The sequence below is a fragment of the Cyprinodon tularosa genome, unplaced genomic scaffold, assembly GCF_016077235.1.
Source record: "Cyprinodon tularosa strain WSP-4 unplaced genomic scaffold, ASM1607723v1 ctg101, whole genome shotgun sequence".
Lineage (NCBI taxonomy): Eukaryota > Metazoa > Chordata > Actinopteri > Cyprinodontiformes > Cyprinodontidae > Cyprinodon > Cyprinodon tularosa.
Window position 1 is genome coordinate 982,496 of NW_024037794.1, and position 14,157 is coordinate 996,652.

At 38.3% G+C, this 14,157-nt stretch overlaps 1 protein-coding gene across 1 annotated transcript; it reads left to right on the plus strand.

The window, feature by feature from the left end:
• Nucleotides 1–8,343: 8,343 nt before the first annotated feature.
• si:dkey-251i10.1 (uncharacterized protein LOC100038774 homolog) lies at nucleotides 8,344–11,357 on the plus strand. Its single transcript, XM_038277617.1, has 4 exons — nucleotides 8,344–8,559; nucleotides 9,323–9,809; nucleotides 9,891–10,031; nucleotides 10,120–11,357. The coding sequence occupies exons 1-4, from the start codon at nucleotides 8,449–8,451 to the stop codon at nucleotides 10,275–10,277; spliced, it is 897 nt and encodes a 298-aa protein (XP_038133545.1). The 5' UTR covers nucleotides 8,344–8,448; the 3' UTR covers nucleotides 10,278–11,357.
• Nucleotides 11,358–14,157: the final 2,800 nt, after the last annotated feature.

Consider the following 14,157-nt stretch of genomic DNA (forward strand, 5'->3'; position numbering starts at 1 on the left):
GTAAATTTAAGTGTTTAATTTAACAACCTCTCCCCAAGAGTCCTATGAAGCCAGAATCATCTTCACTGAGGAGGTTTGACGCTCCAAAATACATCAACAGCCCCTCCCTGTGGTCAGCGTTGGGCACAACAGCCGGGTATGCACTTTTAAATACAGTATTAACAGAAATGGGGAAAAAGAACTTACTCAAGTAAGAGTAAAACTACTTCATCATATTTTTATCACAGTGACAGAAAAAAGTGGCTGTTCAAGAAATGACCCAAATGAAAATAAAAAATTGTTACCTAAGCACTGATCATCTGATCATCAGATTTATAATTTAAAGTGATGTAGTTAGACAAACCAAAATATAAAGTTATGTGTGTGCTATGGTATTATAAAGACTAACTAACTAATGAAGCCAAACAGTTTAAAATACCTCACAGTTGAAAATGTAGTTGTCTCTAAGTATTAGTTTGACTTCTAAACATCATAATAGGCTTAGCCGATATAAAGCAAACTTTTGTACCAAAAAGGAGCATGAATTTTAACATAAACATGAACTGTGTGTCTTTGTTTGGAAAACTTTGTTTGAAACAAGCTTGTTTGTTTTTTAGGGAAGTTACTCTCAGCAGGGGCGCTGATATCATTTTTTAATCTGGCGGGGGAAGGTATGTCAACCAATAATTTCTACATAAATTTGACTGCACTACCACTGCATGGAAAGGTCCCCCATATCATTCTGTTTCTTTGTATTGCTACCCAATTCTTATCAAAAATCAAGTTGTGCCATTTCCATATGCATTACTTCGTCAGATACGCTTCGTCAGATCATACTTTCAAAGCATCTGCTGTCTGACTGGTCATGTTGCATTTATCCGTCTTTTACGTCACTATTCAGGCTCTAACTATACACCCCACACACAGCAACAGCAGTTTGGGCTCCATAAAAGACTGTAGACTTAGACTAAGACAAACTTCATCTTTGTCATTTTGTGTACACCGACTGTAAACGAAATTACAAATAAATTTAAATGAGCAGCTTTCAACATTGAAATGAACATTATCATTTTAAGTACATAAGAGATCATTCCGTAAAAATTCAAAAAATATCCACTGGACTTGGTTTCCAAGATTTGAAGACGTTTCACCACCTCTCCAGGAAGCTTTCTGCCTCTTCTTAGAGGGCTGCAATGAGAACAGACCATGAGGGGTGTGAGGGGTCACTTATGATGTTATGGACTCGGGACACGCAGCGCTGCAGCCTCCACACCATACAGTGAGACAGAACACTCTCAATGGAGGTTCTGTAGAAGGTTGTGAGGATGGGTAGGGGCAGGTGGGCTCTCCTCAGCCTCTGCAGGAAGTACAAGCACTCCTGTGGACTCTTGACCAATGAGGTGGTGTTTACAGACCAGGTGAGGTTGTCTGTGTTGTGCACAACTAGGAATAATTTGGTGGTACTGGCCACCTCCACAGCTGAGTTGTTGATGAGCAGTGGGGCGTGGTTAGGCTGGTTTTTCCTCTAATAAACAGCTGTGGTGCTTTCATCTTATTTAATCTCACTATGTTGTCATTTTAATATTATCTCTCTCTCTCTCTCTCTCTCTCTCTCTATATATATATATATATATATATATATATATATATATATATATATATATATATATATATATATATATATATATATATATATATATATATATATATATATATATATATATATATATATGTCTCCTTCTGTTCTGATAGCGGTCACATTTAATGGTAGTATTAAAGGCCACTCTTTTCATAAATAAAGCAAAGAAACCTCTAAAACCTACAGGACAGCGGCCCTCAAGGACCAATTTTGGGCATGCATGCCCTAGAGCCTCCTTAGAAACCCTTAGATACTTATCTTTTTTCCTGTAAATAATATTAATAATTCAGTTATTCAGTGAATATAAAATGGCATGTCTGTGATTTTTTTTTTTTTATAAATATGTATGTTTGTTTAATTTGTTTGGCTTACATTATATTTCACAATAGCACATATAGAAATGTAAAATATTGAATTCACTAATGGCTCATCAGTGATCAGCTTCTATAATTTGTTTATTTTTAAAAGTGCTCCCTTAAACAACCATTTGTGGAAGAGTTGATATAGAAAAACTGTTCAACGTCCATATCTCTAAGACAAACATTTTGGAGAGAGGCTTACTGAACTATCTGAATGGCTATGAATAATTTTGGTCAAATAATTTTGAGTTATTATATTTGTTGGGTTGCCAGTTAAAGTAATACGGCCTAAACTACATTGATAGCATTAATTTTGTTCTGTCACCTGATGATAAAATATCACTTGATGTATGAGACTGTGGCCAAGGGGTCTACAACCAGAAGCTCCAGAGATGCAGGTCGCTCTTTGGACTACAATGGCTCTCTATATAGTGGCCTGAAAACTAATAGTTTTCAATACAGTACATTAGCAAATGTACTATACTGAAAGTACTTTACTTCAAGCTTAGATAGTAAATTTACGTAAACTTAATTTTCACTACAAAAGGACATTAAAGAACCAGGAATATGTTTTGAGATCATTACCTTGGAAACTATTTGTTTATTTTTTATATAAAATAATATCCTATACAACAAAATCCAAAATAAATGCTTCTTCTTTATCAAACTGTCATGTTTTTTCCTAATATCAGAAATTAAATCAAATGTACCACTGTTTAAAATGGCAACAGATTTCCTATTGCAGATATTTAAAAAAATAAAAAGTGTTTTATTTAAAAGCCTTGTAATATTTGCGGCTCTGAGCAACTTTTACTTAGCTGGGTTGGAGTAAAATGGCTCTTTGCATAAGAAAGGATGCAGACCCCTGCCTTAGAGCAAATAAAATATTGTTTCTCCATGTCCATAGAAATGATGGCAGGCGTTGAGACTTATTTCTTTGAGGGACCAACGCACCACATAAGCCCATAATACTCTCTGCCGGACTTTGACAGCGGCCTGCCAAAGTGGATTCAATTCCAAGCTGAAAGAAAAGAAAAATAATTTTTGTTAAGTGTTTTTAAAACCATTTATCCTTACGGAACTTGAGAATGTAGATGAAGATCATCGTGATCATGATGGCCATCAGCCTCATCATGCAGGGACCTTAGACTAGACTTAAACAACTTTTATTGTCATTTTGTATACACAAAGTGTATACAAAACAGCTTCTCGGACAGTAAATTAACATTTCTATTCCATAAAGTGCAGCAGTGATCAAATGTAAACAGTGAGGGAGAACTAGCATGGTGCAAAAACACCTGAGGATGCAGGTGATGATGGGCCTCATGGTGTTGATCAATAACATAGTTCAGGAACCCGATCGTGTTTGCTTGTTTTATATTTTGTTGTGTTTCTAATAGTTCTGCTGAACCACAATACAAAATCAATGTCATGATTTTATCAATTTTTTACTTATTACTACTGTTATCAAATTCAAGTGAGTTTCAAATGAGAGCCTTATTGTTTTATAATTATCCATCTATCATCCATCCATCTACTCCTGCATAGTCCTTGTCAGGGTCATGGTGGGGCCACAGCCTTTCTCCAGTTCTCAAATCATATAACACTATATGATTTGACTGAAGAGAAGTAGAATTTACTCCAAGTGAGGTGGGTGAGGTGGCACTGTAGTTATTGATAGTGGAGGATGCTGTAATATTTCTTAACGTCTCACAAATTGGTGGCTCTTAATGTTTACAGTCTTTTATTTACTTTTTCAGTGTTATACCATCCCCTTCTGTGGTTTGCAGGTACAAGTTGGTTTCTGTCTGAGAAAGTTTGAGACGGAAAGTTGCGTATTTTGCTGTAAATAAAGAAATTAAGATATCATAATAATTAAGAGAGAGCTGGGCCGCACACAACATCATTATGACTTTTGAATAGGCTAGGCAGTGCATCTATCTTTTCTCCCTTCCCTGCCACAAATTATAGTGACTCTAAACTTGTCTAGCAATGCATTTCAGATATTTTTATTAGTATTCTTCCTATCTAAAACGAACATTTCAGATATCTGAAATGTAAATACAAGCACAAATTCCTTCATTTTCCACACTGTTGAGTATTGGGCTGGTATTTTAGAGATATCTGAAACAATATCACTCCTATATTTCAGATATCTAGAATCATCGACTAAAAATAGCCAAACTTACGAAGTTTAAGGCGTTTAAGACATTACGTTTTATGAGTTGAGCTTCCTCTCTGTGGATTTGAAAGCAGTATCGGTGCCTGTGACAATTTAATTGACAGAATCAAAAGAAAAGGAAATTAGTTTGTCCCCAGCAAGGGGTTTTGTGGCGACAGAGAACGTCTTGCACGAGAAACTTCCCCAAAAAGTATGTCAAATGCAGAAGTTCAGAGTCCAGTCCAGAGAGTAAAATATTCCGACGATGTTGGACGATGGAAGCGGGAATTATGACTTCCTGGTTTGAGGTGCTCAAAAATGTCTGACTCAAGCCAAACCAAACGTTGCATCAATAATCAGTAACATAAAAACTCTAATTTCTAATTTAGATAGGAAGAACAGTAATTACGGATATCCACAACCAAATTGTTCCTAGTAAAACTGCAGCTGTAAATCCATCCATCCATCCATCCATCCATCCATCCATCCATCCATCCATCCATCCATCCATCCATCCATCCATCCATCCATCCATCCATCCATCCATCCATCCATTATCTGACACACTCGTCCCAATCGGGGTAGTAGAAATATATATTTGAGGTGAAGAATTGGATTTCTGGATATCTAGAATGTTATATTCATTTTTGATATCTGAAATTGTCATTACAACAAGTCGTAACTGTATTATGGAGATCTGATATTAGATCATCCTCGGCAGAATTCAGTTTAAGGTATCCAAAATGTTTGAAAAACATGACATCACAATTACATTTAAGATATATGAAATGTTTATTTTAGATAGAAAGAATGTTATTTTAGATATCTGACATGTTAACTATGACTAGGAAGAAATCCATTTAAGACACTTGGATTACATATTCAGTCAAGCTAAAAAATGTCAAAACGGTCTTTTATTGTTGGCTCTGTAAATACAAAACACCTTTTTTGGGAGACCTAGATTATTGTCCTACAGTCAGTTCCAGTGTAATCTATTTTTAGTTTATATATCACAAGGCAGAATATAAATAAAAAATACAGAGGACATGACTTGGTGTCCTCAATGGTAATTACGGCTCTGTAAATTTTACATTTTATTTTTTAATTAACACCTATCTCAAAATGTACTTTTTATCTGGACTAAATAAAAAATTTTGAGCTTCTTGCATTTGGTTTCAACTAACTAACCATTAGTTGCCATTTAACACAGCTATATCCTTTCCTGGTAATAATATGTGAGATTCTCAAATAAATAAAGGTGGTCATAAAGTAATTTCTATCCACAACTTATCTTTTAAAAAGAGCAAACTGCCGGGGAGTGGCGGCCTAGGGGTTAGGGCATAGACAATTGTGCATAGAGCTTGGAATCCTGAGGTTCTGGGTCCAAGCCCCACTCCCACTTCCAAGGCCATTCTTAACCCCAAACTACTCCCTGGGCACTGCACAATGGCAGCCCACTGCTCCCTAAGGGGATGAGTTAAATGCGGAGAGTTCATTTTATTGCTTTGTACTTGTGACAGTGTAATGACTATATTAGCTGGAAGAGAAAAACCAAGAAAAAAAACCAACAACACATGAAACCTATATGAAATAAATTGGAACATCAAATCATGACTATTCACGGGGGTTGGGGGGTTACCATTAGACAATATTAGGCTCAAGTTCTTGGGGGCCCCAAAAAAATCTGTTTACATGTATGTTGAATACAACTATTCCTTATTTGTGCACATTAACTATGTTTTTGATTTAAAAAATGTTCTCTAAAATGCCATCAGAACGCTTATAATATTAGGTGTGTCTCAGGCCCTTCAGGGTCCACCACATTGGATTAGTCCATTTGCTACACATGTTCAGTAAGGTCTCCCCTTTCTTCCCCAATGTGGCTCTCCTATATCTCCACAGAGACAAAGGCAGCGCTATTAGGGAACCACCTGAGACCTGGGAAGCCAGGTAACTGGTGGGAAGCCATTAGAATGCACCGTTCTGCCGAATGACAGCGTTCTGTGGCATGCAAGGCCTCAGTCAATCCATTCCCCCCTCTTAGTCCCCCCACCCAAGTGTATGTGACGTATTGTGATGAACGGCTGTACTGAAACTGAAATTTTTATTACAATGTAAACTGTAGTTGACAATAAAGAAGTTTTGATTGATTTATTGATTGAAACAGGCAGCAGCAAACCGTTTAAAACCAAAGATGCAAAGAGCAGTGTTGCAAACTTAGAGCTTTTGTTGCTGTATTTTGCGATTTTTCAAACCCCTCTAGTAATTTTATTTATATTTTAGCCAAATTTAGCAACTTTTTTCTGCTACTGGAGATTTCCACGGCAACATATAAAAGCACCGAACTCTGCTCTCCGGAGCAAGTAGATTTGTAACCCCGCCTCCTGCTCTCCTCTCTCTTTGTCTGCTGTCATGATCCATGCAGCTATTATTTCATACAAATGAAAAGTGGAGAACAGATCAGCAGATTATAGCTTGTCTACAGTGAAGAGAAGGACTGTGTTATTTACACTTGCCATCACCTTTTTGGAAACAGGAAGGAGAAATCGGCTAAGTGAGCTTAGTGACTGCAAAAAATCTTTCATTCCTTTTAAGACAGCATGAAAAGTCAACTGAGAACAAAACATGGAGAGGAAACCAACAAAAAAAAGGGACAAAAAGAGAGGGACAAAACGTAGAACAAATTATGTATGTCTATTTTATTCAAATTTCTGTATCTGTACAATGGGTCTGTTTTATGTTTTGTCTTCTCAATTCAGAAGGCCCCCTGCGTGTCTTTGCCTAGGACCCCTAATTTCCTAGATCCGCCCCTGACTAGTCATATAGTAGTTATCCAAATATATCAATTACAAGTTAAGTGGATGAACAGAATTCAGTATAAAAAGCTGCACAAGCAGGACAGAAGAATTAGCCTTAAGACGGCTTTGAGCTAAGGCCATTTAAGCTTTTACAATGTGTGAACAGTGGCTGGAGTCATAGGGCCACGTATCAAGATACAATCAAGAACTAAACACAACGACTAAAGCTATTACATTCTTTGGCTTAAGCCTCTGTTGAACAGGAGACAATGTCAGAGGAGTCTTATCATTAGAAAAAACAGTGGACTATGCACATGGGTACAAAGTTCTCTTTGTCTATTAAAGTTTTATTTTCTTTATTGTGTCACCTAAAGGTTACAGTCCCAGTTTGTACGGGGATGGTTATGTTTTCTTAGTTACTAATGATGTTAGAGTCATATCCAAAGTAAATTAATTTTAAGTAATCACAGCAATCTTCTAGAATTTTTATCCTTCTGTCTGCTTACAAGCTTCATTGTGATGCTGAACTAACTTTAGTGGCAAAGGTACCAACAGCTACTTTATTGACTCTCATTTTTTGTTTGTGTGTTTTTGTGTATTTTGTTGAGAGGGGTGTGAGATACACCAAACCAAACAATGCAAATGAGCCAAAGCGGCTTGAGCTTCTTGGACACAAGCATATCAAGGGTAATCACGAATTTGATGGAGTGGGCTTATTGAGATACACTGAATAAATTAACATACTATACCATAGGTATACTTTTGTGCAGAAGTGTAAAAAAAAAAAAAAAAAAAGGGGGTTGGGTTATGTAATATATATATTTTTTTAAACTAGGATGTTATTAGTCCTAAATTATACGCTTAATTTTTTTTTTTTTTTTTTTTACATTTTATTATATTAAACATACTGTAGATGTTAAGTATCCACTGGGATAATGCTGGCATAATTACATTTAATTGTGTATGAATATGCAGTGTCCCTTTTAGATAAAAAAATCATTCAAATACATTACTCTATACACAATTAAAGTAAATGTTGAATAGGTTACAGAAATAAATTGTGTTCCAATTTATTAAAGTGGTTTAAATTATTTGGGTTCAGTAAAGATGTGTTTATTTGTAACATTGTTTTTTTTCTCTTACGGTAACACTAAACAGGAAAGCAGATAAGAACATGAAAATCATTGCTGAGGTTCGCTCCATCTGTTCTGTTCATAATGTAAGAGTCGCTTCACGTGAATTCGCTTTCCTGAGAAAAAAAAAAATGAGAGCACGCTAAGCTACGTCATTCAAATCAAGACCGCATTGGCAAAAATCCGTGTGACGACGAAGGCTCGGCCAATGAGTCACTGTTCGAGTTCCCGTGCATTATCGCGATCTATCTGGTTAGATAAATCCTCTACGCGGCTTCTCAATCGGCCATTTCGTCTGAGCAAGGCCATCAGCCAGCTAGGGCAGCGGGGAATCTGTGTGATACTGGTAACCTGAAAGGCACATTAAAAACATCGCAACATGAGTGAAACAGCTATCTCATTCGCCAAGGACTTCTTGGCTGGCGGCATCTCCGCAGCCATTTCCAAAACAGCCGTCGCCCCAATCGAGAGAGTGAAGCTTCTCCTTCAGGTAAGAAAAAAAAATCATCTTCCGGGATGCTAGCTGCTTAGCTTGTTTCGCTCTACCGAATAACTCTGATGTGACAAGTCTTTTCATTGCTCATCCACACGCTTCCCTAGACATTCACTAGTATTTCTAATCTTTTCATTTAAAAAAATCGGGCCGTTTCAGTGTTAGCGGTTCTAAGGTCACGACTAAACTGGCAATGACCTACACGAGCCCGGCTGCTAGCGTTAGCGCTACGCCTTAACCTTAGCCGGCTGTTAGCACTAGCTAACAAAGGACAAAAGCTCGTAGCGGCTTTGGTACAGTTTGTACAAACCCCTCACACACTTGGACTTTTTAATTTTTCGGTTATATTTTAGCTGCAGTGACAATATTATAACGAGTCGGGCTTTTTAATACAAAAAGTTGCGGCGGGTAGCGTCATAGTTGGTGAAAGTATCAAGGCCCATAAGCTGCGATTAAAGCCGGGTCAACTTGTTTCCATCCGCTCCGGTTGGTTCTACAACGTGACAGGAAGTTAAAACTGAAATCACATCGACCTTTGAGGTCACCCTTTCCTTTTTAAATTGATGGATTTTTAAGCCAGTCCGAGATCAATCAATGCAGTAATTATCAGTGATTGCACGGGGACACTGATTAGAGGTAGCAACTGAAGGAACCATGAACTTTTCTCCCAACTTAAACTTCGTGTACAAGGTCACAATGTAACAATCATGTGACTGCTATTTGTTCAGCTGTTAATTATTTAATGTTTCTCTCCTTTCAGGTCCAGCATGCCAGCAAACAGATTGCTGTCGACCAGCAGTATAAAGGCATCGTTGACTGCGTTGTCCGCATCCCCAAGGAGCAGGGCTTCCTTTCCTTCTGGAGAGGCAACCTTGCCAATGTCATCAGATATTTCCCCACCCAGGCCCTCAACTTTGCCTTTAAAGACAAGTACAAGAAGATCTTCCTCGATGGCGTCGACAAGCGCACGCAGTTTTGGAGGTACTTCGCTGGTAACCTTGCCTCCGGAGGTGCTGCTGGAGCCACCTCCCTCTGCTTTGTGTACCCCCTCGACTTTGCCCGTACCCGTCTGGCAGCAGATGTGGGAAAAGCAGGAGCCGAGAGAGAATTCAAGGGCCTGGGTGACTGTCTGGTTAAGATCTCAAAATTAGATGGTGTTAAGGGCTTGTACCAGGGCTTTAACGTGTCTGTGCAGGGCATCATCATCTACAGGGCTGCATACTTTGGCATCTATGACACAGCAAAGGGTATGTTGACTACATATTGGATGTCTACAGTCAACCTTACCATGTGGGTTTTTTAACACTTTTCTGCTCTTGCATTTACAGGTATGCTTCCAGATCCTAAGAATACCCATATATTGGTGAGCTGGATGATCGCACAGACTGTAACGGCTGTCGCTGGCCTGACTTCATATCCATTCGATACTGTTCGTAGACGTATGATGATGCAGTCTGGACGCAAAGGAGGTAAGTCTGTAAGGTTAGCCTGGTTGTCATATTTATGTATAGATGTTAGATTGTTTATGTAACCTCTCCCTTTTTTCCCCTGCCTCAGCTGACATCATGTACAGTGGTACCATCGACTGCTGGCGCAAGATTTTGCGCGATGAGGGTGGAAAAGCTTTCTTCAAGGGAGCCTGGTCCAACGTGCTCAGAGGCATGGGTGGCGCCTTCGTGCTGGTGTTGTACGATGAGCTGAAGAAAGTCATCTAAATCTTCATGTTGTCACGTCACTGTCCAATTTGGCTAAATGTATTAACTTACCATTTCTATGGACATTGCATTCTGCCTTATTTATGGGAACAACTAGCATCTCACGAAGTAGCTGTGAGAGGTGGCTGTATGTTGTGCATCTTTGATTTTAAAATGTTCCGCACCCACTTTACCAATGTCATTCCAGATATAAAAAGAAAAATATGAATACCTACTTGTGTCATTCACTAGGTTTGTATGGTCCCAACTTGAATAAATCTATCCTGGGGAACAACCTTTAAGATTGATGTTAACTGTCCCCTTCACTGTCATAGCATGAGATGAACACTCACAGGATAATGAAAGGCACAGAGTGGATTACAACCAATTGCTATATATACTTGCGCTTATCTCTCTTGAGCCTCCAGAGTAGAACACCAGCGCTTGTTCTCCTTTGCATAGCACAGACTTCTTTGAACCTTTTAAGATGTTGGATAATTTTTTTCCCAATTAAAGCACCTATTTCATAGGAATACATACATTTTAGTTTAAATGCTCTTTTAAAACCCTACCTTCAATCTACAGTATTAAGGGGCGCATTTCCTCCTTTAAATCTTCAAAGGTCTTAATTTGAAAACAGCTTTCATGTTTACACAGTGGTGGGTAGTAAGTTGCTAATGTTTTTTTTTCCAGGGTTAAATTAAAGCCCTCTTCATTCTACAGGGAAGTAAAAGCTTATGGGTTTTGTTAAATGCATTTCAAATTTAAGCATAAGGCATTATTGGCAGGTTATGGTTAAACATGGAAAGATGGTTGGTTGTAGTTTAGCCTGATGGGCAGCAGGTGGCGCCAGTGGTAAGGGGGGGGGGAAACTTCTGTTGAAGCTCAGACAGGCTTACAAACAGCATTTTAAGTTTTTCATATTTTGAAGGGGGTAACGCTGTAAAATGAAAAATTGCAGGAAAGTTATGTCTTGCGCACCCATCAAATGACCGCATGCTTCTCAGGATGGTTGAAAGTTTAATGGTTGGCAGAACTGCTAATATAGACAAAACAGAACCATTTACGTTTGTGATGTAAATAAAATTATCTTAAATCCTTTTCCCGAGTCACTTCTGTTTTCAAACAGAATTTTGCCAAAAAGGTGCAACATATTGATGAAAATGTATATTCAACAAGTGTAAAGTCAGACTGCAATATTATCTGTGGTTAGAGCAGTGCGCTTGTGCTTTGAGAAGGTTGCAAGTACCTGGTTGGATCCACACAGCCTAAGCTTAGGGTTGCTGAACAAAACCTTTAACCCCCACACTGCTCCCTGGGTGCTGCACAATGGCAGCCCGCTGCTCCCCAAAGGGATGGGTCAAAATGCAGAGAATTTCCCATTGTGGGACAAAGGAAATTACATTAAATGCTTATATTGCCAACCCACTCAGGAGGATGACTGCTGATGCTACATTTGTCCAGCAGAGGGCAATTGAAGCAAGGAAATAAAGCAAAAAAAATTCAAAGTAGCTGGCCATGGATACTATAGTAGAAAATATTACAGAAATCATGAAAACTGAAATTTTCAGGACAAAGGTCAAGCTAACCAACAATTTGAGAGATTTAGATTATATTAAACGCTTAAAACGGATAGGGACACTGAATCAAAATGCCAGAAGAGATGCTCTAAATTTTGAATTTAGTCAAGATAAAATGTAAATTTTATGATGGGTGTTAACTTTTAAACAACTTTATAGTCTTTACAGGAAAAAGCAGCTGTTATGACATGTAGAAAGAAGTTTTCCTTTTTTTTATGTGCATAAAGCAATATTGTGCACATACAATTTTTATCCTCCCATCAGACTCTTAGGTATCACCACTAAGAGCAAAAAAGGGAAGGGAGTCTTAATGTGATTTTCCTCATATGAATGAATGATTTTTGTCCGAAAGAGAATTGATCCCACTTTAAAAAAAAATAATTGTATCTGAAGTCTCCTGAGGAAGCAATCTGATGTGGGGTTGCAGGGATTCAGCACAACTCTTCCCAATAAAATATCAATCATAAATGCTCACACTTAACTCTGCAATAAAGTATGTATGCAGTTTTATTTTCCATGTGATTGCACTTTACAGTTCCATGTTTCAGTCAATACTGATGTGTGTTGGCAACATTCAACTTGTTGACTGTCATCAGCCTATCAGGAAACATACAGGTGCTGGTCATAAAATTAGAATATCATGAAAAAGTAGATTGATTTCAGTAATTCCATTTAAAAAGTGAAACTTGTATATTATATTCATACATTACATACAAACTCATATATTTCAGATGTTTATTTTGTTTAATTTTGATGATTACAAATGACAACAAATGAAAATCTCAAATTCATCATATCAGAAAATTAGAATATTGTGAAAAGGTTCAAAATTGATGGCCCCTGGTGCCACACTCTAATCAGCTAATTAACTCAAACCACCTGCAAAAGCCTTTAAATGGTCTTTCAGTCTAGTTCTATAGGCTACACAATCATGGGGAAGACTGCTGACTTGACAGTTGTCCAAAAGACGACCATCGACACCTTGCACAAGGAGGGCAAGACACAAAAGGTCATCGCTAAAGAGGCTGGCTGTTCACAGAGCTCAGTGTCCAAGCACATTAATAGAGAGGCGAAGGGAAGGAAAAGATGTGGTCGAAAAAAGTGTACAAGCAAGAGAGATAACCGCACCCTGGAGAGGATTGTGAAACAAAACCCATTCAAAAATGTGGGGGAGATTCACAAAGAGTGGACTGCAGCTGGAGTGAGTGCTTCAAGAACCACCACACACAGACGTATGAAAGACATGGGTTTCTGCTGTCGCATTCCTTGTGTCAAGCCACTCTTGAACCACAGACAGCGTCAGAAGCGTCTTGCCTGGGCTAAAGAGAAACAGGACTGGACTGCTGGTGAGTGGTCCAAAGTCATGTTCTCTGATGAAAGTAAATTTTGCATTTCCTTTGGAAATCAAGGTCCCAGAGTCTGGAGGAAAAGAAGAGAGGCACTTCATCCACGTTGCTTGAAGTCCAGTGTAAAGTTTCCACAGTCAGTGATGGTTTGGGGTGCCATGTCATCTGCTGGTGTTGGTCCATTGTGTTTTCTGAGGTCCAGGGTCAACGCAGCCACATACCAGGAAGTTTTAGAGCACTTCATGCTTCCTGCAGCTGACCAACTTTTTGGAGATGCAGATTTCATTTTCCAACAGGACTTGGCACCTGCACACAGTGCCAAAGCTACCAGTACCTGGTTGAAGGACCATGGTATCCCTGTTCTTAATTGGCCAGCAAACTCTCCTGACCTTAACCCCATAGAAAATCTATGGGGTATTGTGAAGAAGAAGATGCAATACACCAGACCCAACAATTCAGAAGAGATAAAAGCCACTATTAGAGCAACCTGGGCTATCATAACACCTGAGCAGTGCCACAGACTGATCGACTCCATGCCACGCCGCATTGCTGCAGTAATACAGGCCAAAGGAGGCCCAACTAAATACTGAGTGCTGTACATGCTCATACTTTTCATGTTCATACTTTTCAGTTGGCCAACATTTCTATAAATCCTTTGTTTTTATTGGTCTTCAGTAATATTCTAATTTTCTGATATGATGAATTTGAGATTTTCATTTGTTGTCATTTGTAATCATCAAAATTAAACAAAATAAACATCTGAAATATATGAGTTTGTATGTAATGTATGAATATAATATACAAGTTTCACTTTTTAAATGGAATTACTGAAATCAATCTACTTTTTCATGATATTCTAATTTTATGACCAGCACCTGTAATATCATCTACAGATGGCAGCATTTATCCTGCTTCCTTTACGAAGGCCATCTGTACAGCTTTAGTCTGTTAATAGATAAAGGCTAATATTCATAT

Bases quoted from the DNA above. Each gene is read 5' to 3' on its own strand.
- si:dkey-251i10.1 (XM_038277617.1), top strand. From the start codon at position 8,449: ATGAGTGAAACAGCTATCTCATTCGCCAAGGACTTCTTGGCTGGCGGC. The intron at 8,560-9,322 runs GTAAGAAAAAAA...CTCTCCTTTCAG, and splicing joins GAGTGAAGCTTCTCCTTCAG to GTCCAGCATGCCAGCAAACA. The intron at 10,032-10,119 runs GTAAGTCTGTAA...CCCCTGCCTCAG, and splicing joins GCAGTCTGGACGCAAAGGAG to CTGACATCATGTACAGTGGT.